Source organism: Hypanus sabinus, chromosome 5, assembly GCF_030144855.1.
Source record: "Hypanus sabinus isolate sHypSab1 chromosome 5, sHypSab1.hap1, whole genome shotgun sequence".
Lineage (NCBI taxonomy): Eukaryota > Metazoa > Chordata > Chondrichthyes > Myliobatiformes > Dasyatidae > Hypanus > Hypanus sabinus.
In genome coordinates this window covers 159415802-159443513 of record NC_082710.1, presented here as the reverse complement: position 1 = coordinate 159443513, position 27712 = coordinate 159415802, and the positions used below count along the sequence as shown (strand labels likewise).

General features: G+C 44.1%; 1 protein-coding gene across 1 annotated transcript in view; it reads right to left on the bottom strand.

The window, feature by feature from the left end:
• LOC132394801 (carcinoembryonic antigen-related cell adhesion molecule 3-like) overlaps positions 1 to 25714 on the bottom strand; it is a 28758-nt gene extending 3044 nt beyond the window's left edge. The window contains exons 1-6 of the mRNA XM_059971208.1: positions 25702 to 25714; positions 18721 to 18867; positions 13613 to 13728; positions 13338 to 13518; positions 7963 to 8352; positions 7378 to 7533 (exon numbers count right to left, since the gene is read on the bottom strand). Coding sequence (XP_059827191.1) covers positions 7378 to 7533; positions 7963 to 8352; positions 13338 to 13518; positions 13613 to 13728; positions 18721 to 18867; positions 25702 to 25714 — 1003 coding nt within the window. The remainder of the gene's footprint in view (positions 1 to 7377; positions 7534 to 7962; positions 8353 to 13337; positions 13519 to 13612; positions 13729 to 18720; positions 18868 to 25701) is intronic.
• Positions 25715 to 27712: the final 1998 nt, after the last annotated feature.

The window sequence follows — 27712 nt, the reverse complement described above, 5'->3', positions numbered from 1 at the left end:
CTGCAATTTCCCGCTTTGTTTCAAGAACACCTGGTGATGAATGCAGTTTCGTACCAGTTTCTTATCCATTGTTTCTGCTTTGACTTAGGTGATGCAGAGAAAGACTTCTCTTAACCTTCCCTCCTCGATGCTGAGTATGAAGTGAACTATCGTTAGCCTCCAGGTGCAAACTAAAAACGGCTGCCCATCTGACGGGACAACTGCCACTTCATTTTCATAACCATCAATTGCCTCAAATATAAATCTAAAAACGACATCTCCACCCAGTGCATTCTATGACAAAGAGCCTTATAGACCACAACTACCAGAGGAGTTCGAGTTGGCTTGAAAAGGTTTACGCAGGTTATTATGATATCACCCTAACTTACTTAGAACTGTCGGAATTCGATGAATTGATGATCTGGCTCAACCGACAACATCATATAGACTTACAAATCTCGGAATTGTAAAAGGTCTCGGCTGGTGTACTGAACTCATAACCTCTTGTCCCATTTCCAACTCCCTCTGTTTTGTTTGCACGTCAAAGAGAGGCTTCCTCTTCTGTGAATTCCGTCCTATAATAGGCGTGCTACACAATGGGACCCCTGCTGTCAATCTGTGCGTTATAATGTATTATCCTTTGCTGCTGATGCACTGGAGATGTCCTAGAGGATCATCGCTCAGTCCGCATTTTGGAATATTCGCAGCTAAAACACTGAATTCTACCTCGTCAAAACGGGTAATATACGGTGTTCCAAACGGTTCCCATGTTTCTGATGTCTCCAGAACTCTCCCTGTTACCACGGACACCATCATGGAAAAATCCAGTGAGTGGCGGGCCACTTTCCCCATCGTCCTAACTATTATAGTATGACCCTTCATAAGCAAAATCACCCCAATCTACATCACTATCACCGTCCGTACCCAGAGCAAATACACACATCTCTCCTCTCTGATCTGACAGTTCACCTTTCAGCTTTTCGATCTGTTTGAAGAACGGTGCACGGCCTCTCTCTTCAAGCACCGATAGTTCCACGGCATTCATAGCAATCGGTAAATCCTAACACTGACGTTTCCATTCCTTTACATTTCTGAGTGCTCTATTTACAGTCCTCTTCACGTTTCCCATTTACTCGTTTGACGTGTTCACAATGAACCTGAAACTGACTGACGTTCATTCAATTTGCCTGAATATGCGCCATCAGAATTTTATTTTATTTTCTCATCTCTCTCTCTCCAGCTCTTTGGTTCCCCTCCAGCAAACTCTTCCCATCCACTTACACATGTCTCCTATCAGTTTCTGGTTTTCTCTCTGCACTTCAATTTGATTTGCAGCACTCATCTCATTATAACTTTTATTTTCCTTCAGATCTCTTCTAATTCCTTTGGATTCGGTTCACTAATTGTTTTCCACAAGACATGCACAGGGTTGCTCATCCTCTACTTTCAACCTTTCCTATACACTTGTCCTAATCTGGCCATTTTCTCAAAAAATGTGAAAGCAATATCTCCAATTCTCCGAGTCCCTGGGTTCTTCTTGCCCTTTCCTTTTTTTTCATTTAAATAGCCTCCTGTTCCCGTGGGTGTTCAACAGAATACGAAGACTCTATGCTTTTCTGAAGAGCACCCAGGAACGCTGCATTCTCTTCACCAATCATCAACCTGTCTAGGTTAGACAATACACTACGCAACTCTTGGGTAATCAAAGCTTGCTCTTTATCATCTCTGAACTGATATCAAGGTAACCGGGTTAAAAACAGGTCAACAGCAGAAAGCACGAATTCCACTATTTCCTCCGTAACCATGCGTACTCAAACCACTCCTCCGCTTTGAAACCTCTCTATACATTAATTAGTGACCTTCCGTGGCAAGTGATTGGCCTTTCATCTCCCGGCCCCTAACCTATTCGAAGTTATTGCCGCCTTCAATTTGAAGCTGTTCATTATTATGTTCTTTCCTTTTCAGTTCAACCGTTATCTTTCTAACTCTTTCGCTTTCTTCTAACTTGCTAATGCAGATCAGTTTCCCATTTATACTCGTCCAAGCAAGCATCGAATCGTTACTCTTCTGCAGGTAACAACAATGCCTTGTTGTTCTGAATCAGCCAGGACCATGCTCGAGTTCGTCAGGTTAGACACAGACTCCTCATATTCATAAACCTATATGTCCTTTCGTGCTAAGAAACAGCTCAAAAATACCTTCTCATTTGGAAATAATCTCTAGTTCATTAGGTTATTAGGAGCATCAGGGCATTCACTATATAGCACTATTCCAAAAGCAGTCAACTAGACAGCTGGAAAAAAAAATGAATTTACGGAGCTGCTTCTCAAAATGCACCCTCCATTTCTTTAGCCACATGGCAAGAACAAAGCAAATTGTTTGTCTACTTCCACCGCCGTTGACTCATTCGGGTTTGATGGTCTCTTGTATATTATAATTCCTTCATGCCCAGCACATTTTCTGCACATTATCCTGTCTATCTAACGGCCTCCTACATCACTAAAATAGCTGATACCTAATAACGCCCCAGAGTTCCAGGCATCAAACACTCTCTATGTAAAACCTTGCCCCTCATATCCCATTTATACTTTCTCCCTCTCACCTTAAATGCATGCCCTCCAGAAATTAACATTTCTGGTGTGAGAAACGGACTTTGGGCACCTACCTGATATATGCCTCTTATAACTTTAAAAACTCCTATAAACCTCTGACATTCCAGAGAAAGCAAGTCAAGCTGTCTAACCTCTCCAAGTAGCATGTGTCCTCCAATCCAGACAGCATGCTAGTAAACTATTTCTGCGCTCTCTTCAACACCTCTAAAGCTTTTCTGGAGTGAGATGACCAGAATGCACACATGCTAAAAGTGAAGCCTAAAGAGTTCCTTTATAGCATCAGTGTTGATTTCTCCAGGGTTGACATTCACATTGGGAAGAAGAGCACTGGGATTTGGTTTAGGGTGGCACAATGCTGCAGCTGTAAAGCTTCAGTCCACTTGTCTCCACCCCTCTCTCAGTTCTGCGGTGTGGAGTTTCCATGTTCTTTCTGCCTTTCTCTTTGTATTAGTCTTCACAGGGAATGACGCATCAAACATGACCAAAGGAGATGTGATGGATATGATTGTATGGCAAGACCACAATACAATTGCTGTCATTTTAAGGAGGCGATGAACAAACAAGTGGGCCAGAAGGTTTATACGTGCCTTGGTTCTGAACGGATGAATCCTATGGTGCTGAAACTAATGGCGGGATTAATAGCAGACGTTTGAGGGAATTTTACAAAATTCTCCGGACACCAGGTAGGTTCTGGAAGATTTGAAGTCAGTGATAGTCACACGACCGTTTAACAAACAGTATGTAGGCTAAAGGAGGGTGACTATAGACCAGTTGGCCTATAGATGGTAGTCAAGAAAATATTTGAAGCTATCATTAATGAAATAACAAGATGTTTAGATACAAACGTTTCTCTAAGACCATAGCATCATAGAAGGAAAGGTCCTGTTTGACAAAGTTACTGGAGTATATTTTGAGGATTAAATGAATGCATTGAAGCGAACAGATGGACTTTGAATACTTGGACTTTCAGAAGGCATTCCATCAGGTGTCACCTAAAAAAACTTATCCTTAAGATAAAATTGTATGCAGTAGGTCTAATGTATGTAGGATTCGTTAACCAATGCAGAGAGATTATATCATGGAAATCAATGGAGGATGGAAGTAAGAAGAAACTGTTTTTTCAAGTGAATCTATAGAATTCTCTGCTCAGGGGAACAGTAGAGGCTACCTAATTCCTAATACACGCAAACGTATATGGCGAATATCTTTTGTGTTTGGTAATTAACAAAACATAATCTAAACCTATAGCTGGGAATTATGTGTTATGGGATAAAGGCAGTTAGGTGGAGCTGAGTCCATAGTCATATCAGCTAGGATTTTATTGAATAGCGGAGGACGATTGACGAGCCATTTGGCCTACTTCTATTTCTTATGTTCTTATGATTACATAGTTTTCCATCAATACTTCTGGTTTCCTGCCATTAGTCCACATTCTAAAAGACGTGTAGATGGCTGGTTATATTGACCACTATAAGGGGGCGTTGGGCACGGACCCAGACACTGAAGTACTAGGAACAGGACTGGACAAAATTAAAGGACGGGGCAGGTCGCAGACTAGGCTAGGGAAGAAGAACCAGGGCCAAGGGTTGGGAAGAAGGAGCCTGAGATTGGACAAGGACCCAGAACCTGGTTCTTGACTCGGGCTCGGACCTCAAACCAGGCAAAGACGTGACGACGCCTGGGTTCTTGAGGCTTGAGGCTTGAGGCTGGGGTCTTGAGGCTAGAGGCTGGGGTCTGGAGGCCAGAGGCTTGAGGCTGGGGTCTTGAGGCTTGAGGCTGTGGTCTTGAGGCTTAGGTTCTTGGAGCTTAAGGCTTGGGTTCTTGGAGCTTGAGGCTGGGGTCTTGAAGCTTGTGTTCTTGGAGCTTACGGCTTGCGTTCTTGGAGCTTGAGGCTGGGGTCTTGGAGCTTGAGGCTGGGGTCTTGGAGCTTGAGGCTGGGGTCTTGGAGCTTGAGGCTGGGGTCTTGGAGCTTGTGTTCCTGGAGCTTGAGGCTTGGGTTCTTGGAGCTTAAGGCTTGGGTAACTCAGAGTCTGGAGCTTGGAGGCAGACTAGGAACTATACATCAACATAGAGCCAGAACTAATCCTTCGACAAGCCGGGACTCCTTTTTAAAAAGACGCTAACATGAGACTGGGTAGTACATAGACATAGAGCTGGGACTTATCCTTCGTCAAGCCGGGACTCAACTTTCACTCCACACCAAGGTGAGGCAGGTCCATCCGTCGGGTAACGGCAGAACGGCCTGACTTTCCCCGCGGAGGCGAGGACAGGAAGAGACAAACACCGAAGAATGACAGACAGTTCCATCTCCGCATCGGGGTTGCTCCGAGTCGAAGTTACGGCCAGCAAACTTGGCTAGCTACGGAAACAACCGGATCCCTACCTAGCTCGAAGCGGCTGACGGCCACCCAGCTGGCCCGGGAAACAGCCGAATCCATACCACAATGACCGTTCCGACTACCGACAGCAAGGCTCCAAGAAGCAATGGTTCTCCAACGCTTTTCTAAAGATGGCAAGTGGCTGTTCTAGCCTTCCACTGGCCATTTGTTCCCAGGGAGTCTTGACAAGACGACCCCCCAACCACAGTCAATCCCAGGGCCACCTATATACCCAGCCCCCAAGATGAACTTCAGGTGCTTGTGATTCAGTCCAACTGAAACAAGGGACAGCCGGAGCACCCGGAGTCCAGAGTCCATTGACCGAACCATGAACCAGAATGTGGACTTTGGACCAGAACATGACAATAAATTTCTCCCCATATGTATGTGAGTGACAGTGGGTGGAGGGAGGAAGAGTTAATGAGAATATGGACAGAGAAAACAAACTGGGACGAATGTAGATTGTCTGTGGTCATTACAGATTCGGTTGGTGACAAGCCTGTTTTCCTGCCGTATCACTTTAAGACCTTTCAGACTTTCCGAAACTAAACTAGTCCATCTCGCAAACTGGGGCCTAGAATGAAGACACGATTCTTTCAATAATGGCCAAAATACTAGACACAAGTGAAATGCAGATTATATTTTTGTCAGTGATTTGACCACTTTCCAGTTCATTGCCCACTTACCTCATCCAGCTCTTCGCGTGAAGCTCCATTAGAATGGTCAATCTTTTCTGTTGCGTCTGCTTTACAACCTGTCGCAAGACAGTTTAGTCATCAGCAGAATTTCTTCTGACATTGTGCAGTGTTTCAGTTGAAAACTAAGTGAATCCTATACAAGTCCTACAGAAGGCGATGATACAGAGCAACAACAGACGCTGGAAATCTAGATGAATGCACACAAAATGTTGGACTATCTTGGTGACTTAGGCAACAGTTATGGGGGAAATGTTTTGTCTATTTTTTGGGCTGAGACGGTTCCTTTCCTTACAGAGATGCTCCCTGGCCCGCTGTGCCAGACACCATCATTTGTGACTGCAGAAAATCATGACGCAACAAATAGAAATAAGAGTATCATTCAAGCACACCAAATAATTTTCTTGCAGAAATTCTTCCTCCAACTTCCCTTTCAGAATTGTGTCACTACAACCCCACATAGTACAATGAGCATTAAAATGCGCTGACCATTACCTAACCAGATTATAGCATTCCATTCTGATAAAAGGAAAAAGAAAAAAAAAACTTAAAACCGAAAAACAGAGATCATCATGATCTCTTCATTGAAACTGAATATTATTTAACACTCCTGGTTAAGCTCTTTTAATAATCTTTAGTGTTAAGTCTTTCATCTTCAGGTACTTCTGCCGCTGTAAATTTATTTTTTGACCAGTTTTTAGCTTCTGCAGTATAATATACCACATCTACTATAAATTAACTAATTTTAGTTTATCAAGAGTCAACGAATCCAATGTTATAAAATCCTGCACTTCAGATACTGACTGTAACCTATCTGTATTCTGGATGTTAATAGATCCTATTGCCACTGACACCTGTTTTGTGAAGAACTTCTGCATATGATATGCCCACGCTGCACTTTTCGAGGTTTATCATATACAGGACACCCTGCATAAGCAAAGCTCTCCTCCACCTTTGATACATTTTGGCCTAATTCCAGCTCCACAATTACCATAATCATGTTCTCCACGACGTGGCTTTTTACCATTTCTCACAGCTGCTACATAGCCACACTTCTACAATTAAAAATTCTCAGATGGGCGACACATAGTCTGAAACCATATTACTCGTATAGCCTAACTTCACTCTTATCAGGGGACTTTTGCCCATCTTTTTAAATCAAAAGCGATAAACTATTTGTTCTTTTGCCACCACGAAGCCCTTCTGAGCTTTTCCCCCGACTGAATTATTTTTAACATGATCCATGGATACATTTAACGGCATTGCAGACATTATGCCCCAACACCACTGCCGTTTAATGTAATCCTGCGCTTTACATTCCTGGTTCCCACAACTTTTGATCCAAATGCTCTTTTGTATTACTTACTAGCATTAAAAGGCACTAAGAATACCCCATCTCTTAATGGTCTTGCGGCCACAATATCTCCTAACTCTATTTCAAAATCATTGGTTAATCTAATCAGATTGATACCAGAAACAGATCAATATTCAAACCTCAATAATAACCTAAATTCGTCCTTCTTGTTTGTACTTTAATACCGTTTACTGCATTCATCACTGGACAATAAGAACCTACTGTCTTCAATTCGCCGCTTGCCTTCCCGTTTCCCACAGACCTACCATTCGCCTTCTTCCATACCATTCCTATCGCCCAGTATCATCTTTCGTTCTTTATCACTTTCTGATAGCTTCATCGCGCAATCCTTCACTTACCCATTTGTTTCCTTGTCATCGACAGCACCAACGAGATCACGAAGAGGATTATGACGAGGAAAAACAGCGCAGCTCTGTACAGATGGAAAAGCCTCCAGTCCTTTGCCGTTGTCATAAGTTGTCCATTAGTAGTTGAGGAAGTCGAATTCGCCTTTTCTAAAGTAAAGTTACTCTGATAAACACGACCAGAAGGACGAGTAACGAGGAACTACTTCAGTAATTTACGATAGGTTTCGCTTTGGCAAATACATTAGTAAAGGGAAAAGAGCCTGGGTTGGTAATGTGGTCGAGAATGGATTTAGGAGATAAACTCCCTGAACTAAAGAACACTTGGGTTAGTTCGGTTAAATAACCTCGACAGAGTGAAAATGTACAACGCTGATATGAAAAACTTGCGCTGTCTCATTTATCGCCCCTTTACCTCGCGATATTCACCACCACCGTTTCAGCATCATGCTTGCCATAGAAGCGATACCAAAGTTGATACCGAATATTTTACGGTCTATTTAATAATCTCTTTTTATTTATTAGCCCGATTACAATTTGGAATTGTTACTTCATTCGCCCTGCACAGTGGTTTCTTACCTGCCCCGTTGTGGACCGTTAACGACACATTGTCTCTGACGGTGTTGTTCCCACCGCAGTAAACGGTGATCACGTACACTCCGCTGTCATTGGACCGTAAATCCCACAGCAACAAGGATCCATTGTCGGGGTAGAGGTGGACTCGTCCTTTGTGGGAAGGAGTGATAAACGGGGGGGGATCTGAACAATTACAACCGGGTCCGTCGGGAAGTGGAGAGCACTGTCTGGTCAGTTGCACAAGCGGGATTTGGCCGGGGTACAAATACCACTCCACCTGTTGCAAGGAGCAGAGGGTGGGTGTGCAGCAGGAACCGGGGAGAAGGGCAGACTGTCCAACGATGCCGTTCACTTCTCGCCCGCGGACGCTCACGGTGGCAAGGCTTCCATAGACTGCAACAGAATAACAACCCATAAATGAGTCTCACTCACACTAAACGAGGCCACCCCAGCTCCAGAACCCATCTTTCCCAAAGGGGTAAGTCTGATTGTAATCACAGACAGCATCTGTGATCAACACATAACGCGCAAAGCTTACTGAGAAATTCAACAAGTTAGGCAACATTTATAGAGGGGAATAAACAGTCAACTTTTCCAACCAAGATCCTTCATCCGAACAGATGAAGAGCAGAACGCCTTCATGCTGCCCCACCCCCCGAACAATAAGATAATAAATACAGCCCATGGAAAGGGTGGTGGGGAGGTTTGTGTAGGGAGAAGGGTTGGGCAGGTGCATTCTCTGCATTCAGTTACTCTGGGAGTAATTTGTAACTTTACATAACCAGTGCATCTCCGGCTGTGAAATATTCCCGAGATCACAAAGTAACGGTACAGTCCGGAGTGCTTCCTATACAATAAACCAAGGGGGTGGGAATGGGGACTGGGAAACTCTGGCCTTGTCGGGACATAGGAGGAGACCCCAGCTTTGTAGAATGCAGACACTTGCCCGGTTTAAGTTTCCACCTGTCTTGATTTCTAGCCTATATGAAAACCAGCTTCCCGTCTATCGACTTTATAGTTTCTGCAGCCGCGAGAAAGCAGCCAACACAATAAAGGACTCCTCCTACCCTAGCCGTTCTCACTTCTCTCCGCTTACGTTGTTCAGAACATACAAAAGTCGGAGAACACGTACAAACCACCAAACTCAAGTAAAGCTTCTTCCCCGCCGTTATTCAGACTCTGGAGTGGAACTCTTCCGGCTAAAAATGGACTCTACGTCTCTCATTCCACCTCTTCATGGTGTTTCCAACTTAATGAATTAGTTAGCACCACACTTTCTCTGTAACCGTAACTTTATATTTTTCAGTATGTCATTTTCCTTTTGTATCACCTTGAAGTACTTGTTTATGGGCTGATCTGACAGCGTCGATGGCAAGCGAAACAAAGGCTTTTCACTGTTTATCTTTACATGTGATAATAACGAACTAATTACCAATTACCAGGGAAATCCCACAAACATTGAATAAAAACTGCTGTACATTTCAAATACCGGCAATATTTTTCATATTCACAGTTAACGCGTTGGTGCGCTGCAGGGGGGCTCGTTTATCTCTGTAGAAATCATTATGAGGCGAAGGGGCTGTTTCCGATCTATGTTAGCTGCATACTTGCTCTATCCTCCCATGCCGGGGAGGCTTGATGGCATGGCATTGCACAGCAATCTTTCTTCAGAGAACCTTCTTACACAGACGAATCCGGCTCCGAATACCCACACCACTAGCGCCCCGACTTGGAGCAAGTGTGGCCAAAGGCAGACACCCCTCCTGCTGGAAGTTCACCATTTACGGCTGAAGCCCAGCGTCGCACTTCTCGAATGTACAGGCTTACAACATCAGTCGACCCTCCATAAAAATCCGTTCTCCTCCTCACCTGGTTGACCATTTTGCTGATGTCCCAGAAACATTTTCTTAAAACGTGGCGAACCTGAACCATAAACCCGTTTCTATTTCCACAGATGCTGACCGATCTGCTGAGATGTTCAATGTTTGACCTGAGACATTGTCTGTTTCTTTGTGCTCACTTGACTGCTGTATGTTTTCATTCTCGATCTGAAAGATTGACTATTTCCCTACAACACATACTGCCTGACCTGCCTATTATATCCATACTTGACCTGACACATTAATTCTGTTTCTGTCTTTGTATCTGACTCCTGAATGATTCTATTCTTGACCTGAAAAAATAACAGCTCCTCTATCCACATGTATTACCTGACCTTCGGACCATTCCCACCATCTTTTGTTATTAAATCCTGGGTAAGTCACGGCTGGGCATTTAGAAACATAGAAAACCTACAGCACAATGCAGACCCTTTGGCCCACAATATTGTGCCAAACATGTCCTTACCTTAGAAATTACTAGGCTTACCTATAGCCCTCTATTTTTCTAAGCACCATGTACCTATCGAAAAGTCGCTTAAAAGACCCTATCATATCCGCGTCCACCATCGTTGCTGGCAGCTCTTTCCACACACTCACCACTCTCTGAGTAAAATCCTTAGCCCTGACACCTCCTCTGTAATTGCTCCCCAGCACCTTAAACATGTGTCCTCATGTGGCAACCATTTCAGCCCTAAGTAAAAGTCTCTGACTATCCACATGTTCAATGCCTCTCATCATTCTATGCACCTCTATCATGTCACCTCTCATCCTCCGTTGCTCCAAGGAGAAAAGGCCGAGTTCACTCAAACTATTCTAACAAGACATGCTGCCCAATCCAGGCAACATCCTTGTAAATCTCCTCTGCACCCTTTCTATGGCTTCCATATCCTTCATGTAGTCAGTCAACCAGAACTGAGCACATTACTCAAAGTGGGGTCTAACCAGGGTCCTATGTTGCTGCAACATTACCTCTGGGCTCCTAAATTAAATTCCACAATTGCTGAAACCCAATACACCATACGCCTTCTTAACCACAGAGTCAACCTGTACAGCAGCTTTCAGCATCCTATGGACTCGGACCCCACGATCCCACAGATCCTCCACACTGTCAAGGGTCTTATTATATTCTGCCAACATATTTGAGCTACCAAAATGAACTACATCATACTTACACACACAAGTCGACGCTTCGGGCCAAGACCCTTCGACCCGAGACCAGTCCAGACGAAGGGTCTCGGCCCGAAACGTCGATAACGCTTCTCCCTATAGATGCTGCCTGGCCTCCTGTGTTCCACCAGCATTTTGTGTGTGTTGTTGTTTGAATTTCCAGCATTTGCAGATTTCCTCGTGTTTACATCACACTTATCTGGGTTGAACTCCATCTGCTACTTCTCAGCCTAGTTTTGCATCCTAGCAGTCCCATTGTAACCTCTGACAGCCCTCTACACCTCCGATCTTTGTGTAAACTTACTAACCCATCCCACCACTTCCTCATCCAGGTCTTTCATAAAAAAGCACGAAGAGTAAGGGTCCCAGAACAGATCCCGGAGGCACACCACTGGTGCCCGACCTCCATGCAGAATATGACCCCTCTACAACCACTCTTTGGCTTCTGTGGGCAAGCCAGTTCTCGATCCACAAAGTAATGTCCCCTTGGATCCCATGCCTCTTTGCTTTCTCAAATTCCTTGCTGAAATCCATATATAGCACATCTACTGCTATTCCTTCATCAATGTGTGTAATCACATTCTCAGAAAATTCAATCAGGCTCGTAAGGCATGACCTGCCCTTGACAAAGCCATGCTGACTATTCACAATCATATTATACCTCTCCAAATGTTCATAAATCCTGCCTCTCAGGATCTTCTCCATCAACTTACCAGCCACTGAGGTAAGACTCACTGCTTTATAATTTCCTGGGCTATCTCTACTCCCTTTCTTGAATGAAGGAACAATATCCGCAACCTTCCAATCCTCCGGGACCACTCCCGTCCCTGTTGATGTTTCAAGGATCATCACCAGGGGCTCAGCAATCACCCCTCTCGCCTCCCACAGTAGCCTTTGATACATCTTACCCAGTCTCGGCGACTGATCCAATTTGATGCTTTCCAAAAGTTCCAGCACATCCTCTTTCTTAATATCTACATGCTCAAGTTTTTCAGTCTGCTGCAAATCATCACTACATAGTATCGATTAAGTATTCATTAAGTACTTTTGCTATTCCTCCAGTTCCATATATACTTTCCCACTTTTTATTTACCACTCTCATTTCTGGATCTGTACAGACACATAGTTCTTTATCTATGTTGGTTCTGAGGAAGGGTATTTTCTCATTCCTGATGTTAGTTGGCAATCTTAATTTGTCTGAATGAAACTGCAGCATTTGGAGATCAGACGCAATGAGTAGCTTCTTTTTGGGACAGTTGGGAATAATTCAGTTAGTCTTTAAGGATCAGCCTGTGTTAGCATACTGTTATTTCAGATGGGGTAGACCATAATACCATGAGACATAGGAGCAGAATTAGGCCATCCAGCCCATCGAGTCTGCTCTGCAATTCCATCATGGCTGATCCCAGATCACACTCAACCTCATAAACTTGCCTTCTTGCCATATCCTTTGATTCTCTGACTCATCAGGAAACTATCAACTTCTAGCATATATATACCCATGGACTTGGCCTCCATCACACTCTGTGGCAGAGAATTCCATTAAAAAAACCTCCTTTGTTGTAAAAAATCACCCTTCAATGTTGAGGCTGTGCCCTCTAGTTTTGGGTACTCCCAGCATAGAACACTTTCTCTCCACACTCACCCTGTCTAGTCTTTCAACATTCAGTAGGTTCTAATGAGATCCTCCCACAATCTTCTAAATTCCAGTTAATACAGGCCCAAATCTGCCGAACGCTCCTCATATGTTAACCTCTTCATTCCCAGAATCATCCTCATGAACTCTGTCCAATGACAACACATCCTTTCTGTAATATGGGGCCCAAAACTATTGACAACAGTCCAAACGTAGCGTGACTAGTGTCTTATAAAGACTCAGGATTATCTCCTTGCTTTTATATTGCGTTTTCCTTGAATTAAAAATAAAATTATCCTGATAAACACGACCCAAAGGCCCACTAACGGGGAATTACTTTAATAATTTATGTTAGATTTCGCGATGATAATACATTAGTAACGGGAAATTAACCAATTTCGTAATGTGTTCGCCGACACATTTACCTGATAAACTCCATCAATTACCGAACATTCTCGTTAATTCGGTCAATAGCCTCGACGGGGTGAAAATGGATGGGGTAAAACTCGCGCTTTCTCATCTATCGCCCCTTTACCTCTTGGTATTCAGCGCCCAGATTTCGACATCAGGCTTATGATAGAATCGACACCAAAGGGGATTCCGATTGCTTTACCCTCCATTTAATAATCTATTTTCATTAGCCCGATTACAATTTAGAATTGTTACTTCATTCACCCTGCTCAGTGGTTTCTTACCTGCCCCGTTGTGGACCGTTAATGACACATTGTCTCTGACGGTGTTGTTCCCACCGCAGTAAACGGTGATCACGTACACTCCGCTGTCACTGGACCGTAAATCCCACAGCAACAAGGATCCATTGTCGGGGTAGAGGTGGACTCGTCCTTTGTGGGAAGGAGTGATAAACGGGGGGGGGATCTGAACAATTACAACCGGGTCCGTCGGGAAGTGGAGAGCACTGTCTGGTCAGTTGCACAAGCGCGGATTGGCCGGGGTACAAATACCACTCCACCTGTTGCAAGGAGCAGAGGGTGGGTGTGCAGCAGGAACCGGGGAGAAGGGCAGACTGTCCAACGATGCCGTTCACTTCTCGCCCGCGGACGCTCACGGTGGCAAGGCTTCCATAGACTGCAACAGAATAACAACCCATAAATGAGTCTCACTCACACTAAACGAGGCCACCCCAGCTCCAGAACCCATCTTTCCCAAAGGGGTAAGTCTGATTGTAATCACAGACAGCATCTGTGATCAACACATAACGCGCAAAGCGTACTGAGAAATTCAACAAGTTAGGCAACATTTATAGAGGGGAATAAACAGTCAACTTTTCCAACCAAGATCCTTCATCCGAACAGATGAAGAGCAGAACGCCTTCATGCTGCCCCCCCCCCCCCCCCGAACAATAAGATAATAAATACAGCCCATGGAAAGGGTGGTGTGGAGGTTTGTGTAGGGAGAAGGGTTGGGCAGGTGCATTCTCTGCATTCAGTTACTCTGGGAGTAATTTGTAACTTTACATAACCAGTGCATCTCCGGCTGTGAAATATTCCCGAGATCACAAAGTAACGGTACAGTCCGGAGTGCTTCCTATACAATAAACCAAGGGGGTGGGAATGGGGACTGGGAAACTCTGGCCTTGTCGGGTACATAGGAGGAGACCCCAGCTTTGTAGAATGCAGACACTTGCCCGGTTTAAGTTTCCACCTGTCTTGATTTCTAGCCTATATGAAAACCAGCTTCCCGTCTATCGACTTTATAGTTTCAGCAGCCGCGAGAAAGCAGCCAACACAATAAAGGACTCCTCCTACCCTAGCCGTTCTCACTTCTCTCCGCTTACGTTGTTCAGAACATACAAAAGTCGGAGAACACGTACAAACCACCAAACTCAAGTACAGCTTCTTCCCCGCCGTTATTCAGACTCTGGAGTGGAACTCTTCCGGCTAAAAATGGACTCTACGTCTCTCATTCCACCTCTTCATGGTGTTTCCAACTTAATGAATTAGTTAGCACCACACTTTCTCTGTAACCGTAACTTTATATTTTTCAGTATGTCATTTTCCTTTTGTATCACCTTGAAGTACTTGTTTATGGACTGATCTGACAGCGTCGATGGCAAGCGAAACAAAGGCTTTTCACTGTTTATCTTTACATGTGATAATAACGAACTAATTACCAATTACCAGGGAAATCCCACAAACATTGAATAAAAACTGCTGTACATTTCAAATACCGGCAATATTTTTCATATTCACAGTTAACGCGTTGGTGCGCTGCAGGGGGGCTCGTTTATCTCTGTAGAAATCATTATGAGGCGAAGGGGCTGTTTCCGATCTATGTTAGCTGCATACTTGCTCTATCCTCCCATGCCGGGGAGGCTTGATGGCATGGCATTGCACAGCAATCTTTCTTCAGAGAACCTTCTTACACAGACGAATCCGGCTCCGAATACCCACACCACTAGCGCCCCGACTTGGAGCAAGTGTGGCCAAAGGCAGACACCCCTCCTGCTGGACGTTCACCATTTACGGCTGAAGCCCAGCGTCGCACTTCTCGAATGTACAGGCTTACAACATCAGTCGACCCTCCATAAAAATCCGTTCTCCTCCTCACCTGGTTGACCATTTTGCTGATGTCCCAGAAACATTTTCTTAAAACGTGGCGAACCTGAACCATAAACCCGTTGCTATTTCCACAGATGCTGACCGATCTGCTGAGATGTTCAATGTTTGACCTGAGACATTGTCTGTTTCTTTGTGCTCACTTGACTGCTGTATGTTTTCATTCTCGATCTGAAAGATTGACTATTTCCCTACAACACATACTGCCTGACCTGCCTATTATATCCATACTTGACCTGACACATTAATTCTGTTTCTGTCTTTGTATCTGACTCCTGAATGATTCTATTCTTGACCTGAAAAAATAACAGCTCCTCTATCCACATGTATTACCTGACCTTCGGACCATTCCCACCATCTTTTGTTATTAAATCCTGGGTAAGTCACGGCTGGGCATTTAGAAACATAGAAAACCTACAGCACAATGCAGACCCTTTGGCCCACAATATTGTGCCAAACATGTCCTTACCTTAGAAATTACTAGGCTTACCTATAGCCCTCTATTTTTCTAAGCACCATGTACCTATCGAAAAGTCGCTTAAAAGACCCTATCATATCCGCGTCCACCATCGTTGCTGGCAGCTCTTTCCACACACTCACCACTCTCTGAGTAAAATCCTTAGCCCTGACACCTCCTCTGTAATTGCTCCCCAGCACCTTAAACATGTGTCCTCATGTGGCAACCATTTCAGCCCTAAGTAAAAGTCTCTGACTATCCACATGTTCAATGCCTCTCATCATTCTATGCACCTCTATCATGTCACCTCTCATCCTCCGTTGCTCCAAGGAGAAAAGGCCGAGTTCACTCAAACTATTCTAACAAGACATGCTGCCCAATCCAGGCAACATCCTTGTAAATCTCCTCTGCACCCTTTCTATGGCTTCCATATCCTTCATGTAGTCAGTCAACCAGAACTGAGCACATTACTCAAAGTGGGGTCTAACCAGGGTCCTATGTTGCTGCAACATTACCTCTGGGCTCCTAAATTAAATTCCACAATTGCTGAAACCCAATACACCATACGCCTTCTTAACCACAGAGTCAACCTGTACAGCAGCTTTCAGCATCCTATGGACTCGGACCCCACGATCCCACAGATCCTCCACACTGTCAAGGGTCTTATTATATTCTGCCAACATATTTGAGCTACCAAAATGAACTACATCATACTTACACACACAAGTCGACGCTTCGGGCCAAGACCCTTCGACCCGAGACCAGTCCAGACGAAGGGTCTCGGCCCGAAACGTCGATAACGCTTCTCCCTATAGATGCTGCCTGGCCTCCTGTGTTCCACCAGCATTTTGTGTGTGTTGTTGTTTGAATTTCCAGCATTTGCAGATTTCCTCGTGTTTACATCACACTTATCTGGGTTGAACTCCATCTGCTACTTCTCAGCCTAGTTTTGCATCCTAGCAGTCCCATTGTAACCTCTGACAGCCCTCTACACCTCCGATCTTTGTGTAAACTTACTAACCCATCCCACCACTTCCTCATCCAGGTCTTTCATAAAAAAGCACGAAGAGTAAGGGTCCCAGAACAGATCCCGGAGGCACACCACTGGTGCCCGACCTCCATGCAGAATATGACCCCTCTACAACCACTCTTTGGCTTCTGTGGGCAAGCCAGTTCTCGATCCACAAAGTAATGTCCCCTTGGATCCCATGCCTCTTTGCTTTCTCAAATTCCTTGCTGAAATCCATATATAGCACATCTACTGCTATTCCTTCATCAATGTGTGTAATCACATTCTCAGAAAATTCAATCAGGCTCGTAAGGCATGACCTGCCCTTGACAAAGCCATGCTGACTATTCACAATCATATTATACCTCTCCAAATGTTCATAAATCCTGCCTCTCAGGATCTTCTCCATCAACTTACCAGCCACTGAGGTAAGACTCACTGCTTTATAATTTCCTGGGCTATCTCTACTCCCTTTCTTGAATGAAGGAACAATATCCGCAACCTTCCAATCCTCCGGGACCACTCCCGTCCCTGTTGATGTTTCAAGGATCATCACCAGGGGCTCAGCAATCACCCCTCTCGCCTCCCACAGTAGCCTTTGATACATCTTACCCAGTCTCGGCGACTGATCCAATTTGATGCTTTCCAAAAGTTCCAGCACATCCTCTTTCTTAATATCTACATGCTCAAGTTTTTCAGTCTGCTGCAAATCATCACTACATAGTATCGATTAAGTATTCATTAAGTACTTTTGCTATTTCCTCCAGTTCCATATATACTTTCCCACTTTTTATTTACCACTCTCATTTCTGGATCTGTACAGACACATAGTTCTTTATCTATGTTGGTTCTGAGGAAGGGTATTTTCTCATTCCTGATGTTAGTTGGCAATCTTAATTTGTCTGAATGAAACTGCAGCATTTGGAGATCAGACGCAATGAGTAGCTTCTTTTTGGGACAGTTGGGAATAATTCAGTTAGTCTTTAAGGATCAGCCTGTGTTAGCATACTGTTATTTCAGATGGGGTAGACCATAATACCATGAGACATAGGAGCAGAATTAGGCCATCCAGCCCATCGAGTCTGCTCTGCAATTCCATCATGGCTGATCCCAGATCACACTCAACCTCATAAACTTGCCTTCTTGCCATATCCTTTGATTCTCTGACTCATCAGGAAACTATCAACTTCTAGCATATATATACCCATGGACTTGGCCTCCATCACACTCTGTGGCAGAGAATTCCATTAAAAAAACCTCCTTTGTTGTAAAAAATCACCCTTCAATGTTGAGGCTGTGCCCTCTAGTTTTGGGTACTCCCAGCATAGAACACTTTCTCTCCACACTCACCCTGTCTAGTCTTTCAACATTCAGTAGGTTCTAATGAGATCCTCCCACAATCTTCTAAATTCCAGTTAATACAGGCCCAAATCTGCCGAACGCTCCTCATATGTTAACCTCTTCATTCCCAGAATCATCCTCATGAACTCTGTCCAATGACAACACATCCTTTCTGTAATATGGGGCCCAAAACTATTGACAACAGTCCAAACGTAGCGTGACTAGTGTCTTATAAAGACTCAGGATTATCTCCTTGCTTTTATATTGCGTTTTCCTTGAATTAAAAATAAAATTATCCTGATAAACACGACCCAAAGGCCCACTAACGGGGAATTACTTTAATAATTTATGTTAGATTTCGCGATGATAATACATTAGTAACGGGAAATTAACCAATTTCGTAATGTGTTCGCCGACACATTTACCTGATAAACTCCATCAATTACCGAACATTCTCGTTAATTCGGTCAATAGCCTCGACGGGGTGAAAATGGATGGGGTAAAACTCGCGCTTTCTCATCTATCGCCCCTTTACCTCTTGGTATTCAGCGCCCAGATTTCGACATCAGGCTTATGATAGAATCGACACCAAAGGGGATTCCGATTGCTTTACCCTCCATTTAATAATCTATTTTCATTAGCCCGATTACAATTTAGAATTGTTACTTCATTCACCCTGCTCAGTGGTTTCTTACCTGCCCCGTTGTGGACCGTTAATGACACATTGTCTCTGACGGTGTTGTTCCCACCGCAGTAAACGGTGATCACGTACACTCCGCTGTCACTGGACCGTAAATCCCACAGCAACAAGGATCCATTGTCGGGGTAGAGGTGGACTCGTCCTTTGTGGGAAGGAGTGATAAACGGGGGGGGATCTGAACAATTACAACCGGGTCCGTCGGGAAGTGGAGAGCACTGTCTGGTCAGTTGCACAAGCGCGGATTGGCCGGGGTACAAATACCACTCCACCTGTTGCAAGGAGCAGAGGGTGGGTGTGCAGCAGGAACCGGGGAGAAGGGCAGACTGTCCAACGATGCCGTTCACTTCTCGCTCACGGACGCTCACAGTAACAAGGCTTCCACGGACTCCAACAGAATAACAACACACACACACACACACACACACACACACACACACACACACACACACACACACACACACACACACACAATACAGGAGGAGCTCAACAATCAAGGAAGAACTTAAGGAAGGGAAAAAACAATTGTGTTTTCCGACCGAGATATTTCATCAGCATAGATAATGAGAAGAACACCTTTCTCTACCGACTCCCGAAAAAAAATAAGATAATGACGTAATCTGTGGAAAAGACAGATTGAAGAGTTGGATAGGTGCACTCGATGCAACACACTCTGGACCAGGTTTTAACTTCACATGGTGCTTTGAATAGTTGCCAATCAGAACACTGGAGGTCTGGAGGGGAGGACACTTCAGTTCCACCGTCCGAGGATAAAAGGCAGAAGTAGTTCGTGGCCACAGAAAACAGCTTTGACCGGCGGTTTACCGGCGTTTGGGATTAAATAGAAGGAACAAATTAAAGGAAGGCTGGGGCATGTGCAGCGTGCCGCCTTCGCTGTGGCCCTCGCCGGAATGGAAATAGTCAGTGTTCATCTTACGGCCTTAGCTCGTCGAGGCTTTTGCGGAGAGAGGCTTTACTCAGAGAAAGCAAAGCTCAACTTTATTTTCTTTCTATTGTTTATACAGTATTTGCTCAGCGAGGTAGAAATGACAGGCAAGGTAGTGCCATGCTCCTCATGTGGGATGTGGGAAGGCAGTAAGACCTCCAGTATCCCCAACCTCTACAACTGTGTGAAGTGTATGCAGCTGAAGCTTCTAACAAAACGGATTAAGGAGTCAGAGCTGGAACTGAATGAACTCCGAATCATTCGGGAGGCTGATGGGGTGATAGATTCGATGCAAAGAGAGGCAGTTACAGCGAAGTTGCAGGATAGAGAAATCTAGGAGAGAGTCAGGAAGAGAAAGGAAGTTAAGGAGCCTGTGCAGAGTACTCCTGTGGCTACCCCCTTCAAGAACAAGTATATCGCTTTTGATACAGTTGGGGCAAATGGCCTAACAGACTAAAATCACAGTGGTCGATTCTCTGGCACCGATTCTGTGACTCAGACGGCATGCGGGAAGAAGAGGCACGCTATGGTGATAGCGGATTCGTTAAACAAGAGTTTCCGAGGGCGAGAACGTGACTCCGGGATCGTATATTGCATCCAGGGTGCCAGGACCCAGGATATCTCGATCGAGACCTTAGTGTTCTTAAGAGGCAGAGTTTAGAACTAGAAGTCATGATCCATGTAGGGACCAATGACATGGGAAAGACAAGTGAAATGTCTTGCATAGGACTTCAGGTTGTTCGGTGCTAAATCAAAGGGCAAGACCACGTGCTAGTGAGGTCAATACTAGGAAAATGATACAGTTTAATGACTAAGAAATTGGTCTAGGAAGGAGAGGGTGATAATTTTGAATCATTGGTCTCTCCTTCTTTGCACCTGAATTGGCGGGGGACTAACATCCTTGCGGCCACATTTGTTAATGCTGCGTAGTGGGAAATCAGATAAACTTGATTTACAGGGAACCAGAGTGCTCGGAAACTTAGTAGAACGTTTTTGGAGGCCGATGTTGGTAAGAGTTCATGAAAAGTTAGGAATCAAAAAGTTGAGCATGGTTCGGCAAATTCGAAAAGGGAGAACACAGGAATGAAGGTGTTGTGTCTGAATATGCGCGGTGTATGAAATAAGGTATAATTTGCAGGTATGATGTTGTAGGTATTACTGAATCATGGGTTAAAGATAATAGTTGTTAGCTGAATGCCTCAGGATACATATTATATCGAAAAGACAGTCAAGAAGGCAGACAGGGATGCGTTGCTGTGTGACATCGGGTCGGAATGTGTCGAATCACTACGGATAGAGCTAAAGAACTCTAAGGGCAAAAGACCCTGACGGGAGTTGTATACAAATCCCTCAAACAGTAGTAAGGATGTTGCCTGCAAATTACTAAGGGAGCTTAAAAATGCATGCCAAAAGGACAATGTTACAAGAATCATTGTGGACTTCGATATGCAGATATATAAGTTGGTGCTAGGTTACAGGAGGAGGGATTTCTAAAGTGCCTACGTGATGGCTTTTAGAGTAGCTAATGGTTGAGCCCACTATACGATCAGCAATTCTGTAATGGGTATTGTGCAATGAACCAGAATTGATTAGAGAGCTTAAGGTACGATCTGCGGGTCAAGTGATCATAATAAGATCTACTTCACCCTGAAACTTAAGAAGGGGAAGTTACATTCGGATGTAACATAAAGGGAATTAGAGAGGCATGAGTGAAGAGTTGGCCTGAATTGATTGGAAAATAACACTGGCAATGATGACGGCAGATCAGCAATGGCTGGAATATCTGGAAGCATTTCAGAAGGACATACACATCCCATAGTGGAGGTAGAATTCTAAATGAAAGATGATACAACCATGGAACTCAAGAGAGGAAAAAGCCAACATAAAGCCAAACAGACAGAATATAATAGAGGAAACATTAGTTGGAACTTAGAGGATTGGGAACCTTTTAAACCGAAGGCAATGAAACATTTATTAAGATGGAAAACGTGAAATACGGAAGTCAGCTAGTCGATAAAGTTAGCTTGCATAGCAGAAGTTTCTTCAGATACAGAAAGTGTAAAAGAGAGACGAGAGTGTATATTGAACTGCTGGAAAACGATTTTGGAGAGGTCGTAATAGGGTACAAGGAAATAGCGGATGAACTGATTAAGTATATTGCACCAGTCTTCACTGTGGAGGAAACTAGCATTATGATGGAAGTTTCAGATGCCAGAGTGTAAGAAGTATGTGAATTTACCATAACTGAAGGTAGATAATTCACCTGTACTAGATCGTGTACACGCAAGAGTTCTGATACAGGTGGCTGAGGAGTTCGTGGCGGCATTAGTAATGATCTTTCAAGCCTCACAATATACTGGAATGGTTCGGGAAGGCTGGACAATTGAAATATCACTCGATACTTTAAAAAGTGATAGAGGCAATAGAACAGAAACTATAAGGACTGACTTCAGTAGCTGAGCAGATGTTGGATTCGATTACAAAGGACAATTAAGAGACGACCTGCAGATGCTACAAATCCAAGCAACAGCATTTTATGTGGGTTGCTCGATTATAAAAATGTGGTGTCAGAGTTCTTGGAAGCACATCATAAAATAGGCCTCAGTCAGCATGGTTTCTTGAAGGGACAATCTTGTCTGACAAATCTGTTAGAATTCTTTGCAGAAGTAACAAACAGGATCTACAAAGGAGACTCGGTTGATTTAGTGTACTGTACCTGGATTTTCAAAAGACCTTTGAACAACATGCTGCACACGAGGCTGCTTAACAAAATAGAGCCCATAGTATTACAGGAAAAATTGCAGTATGGATAAATCAGTGTCTGATTAGCACAGGCAAACAGTGGAGCCTTTGCTGAGTGGCAGCTGGTGAATAATGGTTGTCCACAGGAGTGTGTGTTGGGACCAATTACTTTTACGTTATATGTAAATAATTCGGATGATGGAATTGATGGTTTTGTTGCAATGTTTGCAGGCGATATGAAGATAGGTGGAGGGGTAGGTAGTTTGAGGAAGTAGAGGGACTAAAGCAGGAGTTGGACAGATTAGAATTGATAAAGAAAATACGGAATACAGTGTAGGGAAGTGTATGGTAATGCACATTGAAAGAAGAGAATAAACGCTTGACCATTCTCTAAATGGAGAGAAAATACACAAAAATACTTAGACGCAAAGGAACTTGGGATTCCCTGTGCACAATTCCCTAAAGGTTTATTTGCAAGTTAAGCCTGTGACGTGGAAGGCAAATACGATGCTGGTATTCTTTTCAAGAGGTCAAGAATGTCAAAGAAAGGATGTAATGTGAACACTTTATAAAGCACTGGTAAGGTCTCGCGGAGTATTGTGAGCAGGCCTGGTCCTCTTGTCTCTGAAACAATGTGTTGAAACTGGAGAAGGTTTAAAGGAACTTCGCAAAATCTACTCCATGATTCAATGGCTTGTCATATAAAGAGCGTCTGATGCCTCTGGGCACGTATTCAGTTGACGTTAGAACAATGAGGAGTATCCTCATTGAAACCTATCAAACACTGAAAGGTCTTAATAGAGTGATGTGGAGAAGATGTTTCCTCTGGTTCGAGAGTCTAAAACCATAACAGAGGGGTGTCCTTTTAGAACGGAGGTGAGTGGGAATTTCCTTAGCCCTAGGGTGGAAACATAATGAATTTTTCGGCAGAGGGAGCCGCGGAGGCCAAGTCTTTATGTATATTTGAGGCAGAGGTTGATAGATTCTTGTTTGGCATACGGGGAGAAGGCAGGAGATTGGGAGTGCTGGATAATTCAATCAGCCATAATACGATGCCGGAGCAGGTTGATGTGCCAAATAGACAAATTCTACTCCTATATCTTATGATCTTATGGTCTTATAGGCGGAACTTGCAAGATCATTCCAGTTCATCTCAGGCGATGAAACGTTCTCCGGATCGCAAGGTCGCGATTCAGGCCCGGGTGTTCCCCATACAGTAAAGCAAAGCAGACAATAGAGTAGGGAAGGGGAGCAGGGGCCTATTAAATTACACAGCTCTGGACCTCCGATTCGCAGAATACAGGCACCAGCACGATTTAAATCTTCGCTTATTTGGATTTCTAAACTGTTCCGAAAACCATTCACCTCTACATCGATTTTACACTTCCCGTGACTTCGGTAAAGTAGCCATCGTAATCAAGGGCCCGCCCTACGCTGGGCGTTCTCAATTCACCCCACTTACATCGGTGAGAAAATATAAAAGCTTGAGAACACATACCACCAGACTCAAGGGCAGCTTCTTCCCTGCTGCTGTCAGACTCTGGAGTGGAACTCCTGTCTGTTAAAAATGTACCCTAGATCGCTCTGTCTACCTCATCTTTACAAGTTACTTGTTTATCTGCACAGCACTTTCTCGGTAACTGCAACACTGTATTTTCCATTCTGTTGTTTTTCTTTTTTACGACCATACAGTATTTAAGTATGGAATGATCAGGTGAACGACATGCAAAATAAAATCCTTTCACTGTTTATTGGTATATGTGACAATAACAGACCATTTACCAATTTCTAGGCGAAATCCCATAAACTCGTAGAATCTTTTTTTTCTGAAGGAAAACTGTCACATATTTCAAATACCAGTAAAATTTATATACAGTATTCATACTTAATGCGTGGATGCGCTGCAGTGGCCCTGTTTATATTTGGAGAATATCATTGTGAGACGAAGAGTTTATTTCTGTGCTCCACTGATCGATATTAATAGTATAGTTGCTCTGTCTTCCCATGCTGAGGAGCCTTGCCAGCGTAGCATTACACAGTAACCTTTATCTCGAGACCTTTTTTACACAGATGGGGTCAATAGACAATAGACAATAGGTGCAGAAGTAGACCATTCGGCCCCTCGAGTCTGCACCGCCATTCTGAGATCATGGCTGATCATTCACTATCAATACCCAGTCCCTGCCTTGTCCCCATATCCCTTGATTCCCCTATCCATCAGATGTCTATCTAGCTCCTCCTTGAAAGCATCCAGAGAATTGGCCTCCACCGTCTTCCGAGGCAGTGCATTCCACACCTCCACAACTCTCTGGGAGAAGAAGTTTTTCCTCAACTCTGTTTTAAATAACTGACCTCTTATTCTCAATCCATGCCCTCTGGTACTGGACTCTCCCAACATCTGGAACATATTTCCTGCCTCAATCCTATCAAATCCTTTAATTATCTTAAACGTTGCAATCAGATCCCCTCTCAATCTCCTCAATCCCAGTGTGTACAAGCCCAATCTCTCCAATCTCTCTGCGTAAGACAGCCCTGCCATCCCAGGAATCAGCCTAGTGAATCTACGCTGCACTTCCTCAATTGCCAGAATGTCCTTCCTTAAACCTGAAGACCAAAACTGTACACAATATTTCAGGTGTGGTCTCACCAGGGCCCTGTACAAATGCAAAAGGACATCCTTGCTCTTGTACTCAATTCCCCTTGTAATAAAGGCCAACATTCCATTTGCCCTCTTCACTGCCTGTTGCACTTGCTCATTCACCTTCATTGACTGATGAACTAGGACTCCTAGGTCTCTTTGCATTTCTCCCTTACCTAACTCTACACCGTTCAGACAATACGCTGCCCTCTTGTTCCTGCTTCCAAAGTGGATAATTTCACATTTCTTCAAATTGAATGACATCTGCCAAGTATCTGCCCACTCACCCAGCCTATCCAAGTCTCCCTGTATTCTCCTAACGTCCTCTTCGCATGTCACACTGCCACCCAGTTTAGTATCGTCAGCAAACTTGCTGATATAGTTTTCAATGCCCTCATCTAAATCGTTGACATAAATTGTAAAGAGCTGTGGTCCCAATACAGAGCCCTGTGGTACCCCATTAGTCACCTCCAGCCAGTCCGAGAAACACCCATTCACTGCTACCCTTTGCTTTCTATCTGCCAACCAGTTTTCTATCCATGTTGAAACCCTGCCCCCAATGCCATGAGCTCTGATTTTACTCACCAATCTCCTATGTGGCACCTTATTAAATGCCTTCTGAAAATCCAGGTACACAACATCCACTGGCTTACCCTGGTCTAACATCGTTGTTACACCCTCAAAAAACTCCAACAGATTAGTCAAGCATGATTTGCCCTTGATAAATCCATGCTGGCTCGGCCTAATGCTATTACCGCCATCAAGATGTGCCACTATTTCGTCCTTAATAATGGACTCATGCATCTTCCCCACGACTGACGTTAGGCTAACAGGGCGATAGTTCTCCGTTTTCTCCTTCCCTCCCTTCTTGAAAAGTGGGATAACATTAGCCACTCTCCAATCTTCAGGAACTGATCCTGAATCTAAGGAACATTGGAAAATGATTACCAATGCATCCGCAATTTCCTGAGCCACCTGTTTTAGAACCCTCGGATGCAGACCATCTGGACCCGGGGATTTATTAGCCTTCAGTCCTACCAGTCTACTCATCACAGTTTCTTTCCTAATGTCAGTCTGTCTCGATTCCTCTGATATCTTATGACCCTGGCCCTTCCATACATCTTGAGATTGCTTGTGCCCTTGCTGGTGAAGACAGATCTAAAGTATGCATTAAATTCTGTTGCCATTTCCCTGTTTCCCATAACAATTTCTCCCAATTCATTCTTCAAGGGGCCAACATTGTTCTTAACTATCTTCTTTCTCTTCACATAGCTAAAAAAGCTTTTGCTATCCCCTTTTATATTCCTGGCTAGACTGAGCTCATACCTGATTTTTTCTCTCCGTATTGCTTTTTCAGTTAAGATCTACTGTTCCTTAAAACTTTCCCAATCATCTGTCCTCCCACTCACCTTAGCTGTGTCATACTTCTTTTTCTTTAATGCTATACAATCTTTGACTTCCTTTATCAACCACTGTGGCCCCTTCCCCCTCTTTGAATCCTTCTTTCTCATTGGAATGAACTGCTTTTGCATCTTTTGTATTATCCCCAAGAATATCTGCCACTGCTGATCCACTGTCTTTCCTGCCAGGGCATCCGCCCATTTAACTTTGGCCAGCTCTTCCCTCATGGCTCCGTAGTCTCCTTTATTTAATTGCAACACTGACACCTTTGATCTGCCCTTATCCCTCTCAAATTGTAGATAAAAACTTATCATGTTATGATCACTACTTCCTAATGGCTCCTTTACTTCAAGATCACTTATCAATTCCTGTTCATTACACATCACCAAATCCAAAATAACCTCGTACCTGGTTGGCTCAAGCACAAGCTCTTCCAAAAATACATCCCTTAGACACTCCACAAACTCCCTATCCTGGGGTCCAGCACCTTCCTGATTCTCCCAGTACACCTTCATGTTGAAATCTTCCATAACGACTGCATTACCTTTAGCACATGCCAATGTTAACTCCCTAATCAACTTGTACCCAATATCCACGCTACTGTTTGGGGGCCTGTACACAACACCCATTAGGGTCTTTTTACCCTTACTGTTCCTCAGATCAATCCACACAGACTCTACTTCCCCTGTTCCCAAGTCACCTCTTGCTAAGGACTGAATCTCATTCCTCACCAACCGGGCCACCCCACCCACTCTTCCCATATTTCTGTCTCTACGATAGCACGTATACCCTGGTACACTCAATTCCCAGGCCTGATCCCCTTGCAGCCATGTCTCCGTTATCCCAACAATATCGTAGTTCCCCATTTTCATCTGAGCTTCAAGCTCATCTGTCTTATTTGGACACTACGTGCATTCAAGTATAGAATTCTTAGCCCATTCCTCCTCTCTTTGCTTAAAACACTGTCTATTGTACCTAACCCAGCTCCTTGAACTTCCATCGGGCTAATTGCACCTTGAATTGTGATGACCTTCTCAAGATCACCCAAACCTTCTACACATTTAACCCCATGCTCCTTTTGACCAACCCTCTGTACATGTAACTTTTACAACACATGTTCTGTCTCACCTTTCTCCTTTACACAATTAATATTTGGGAAACGTGTATTCCCCACTTGTCCCTTATCCTTCATCATATCATTTTCTCTCGTAATCTGGATCCCTGCCCCCTGCGCATCTAGTTTAACCCCCCCCCCCCCCCCCC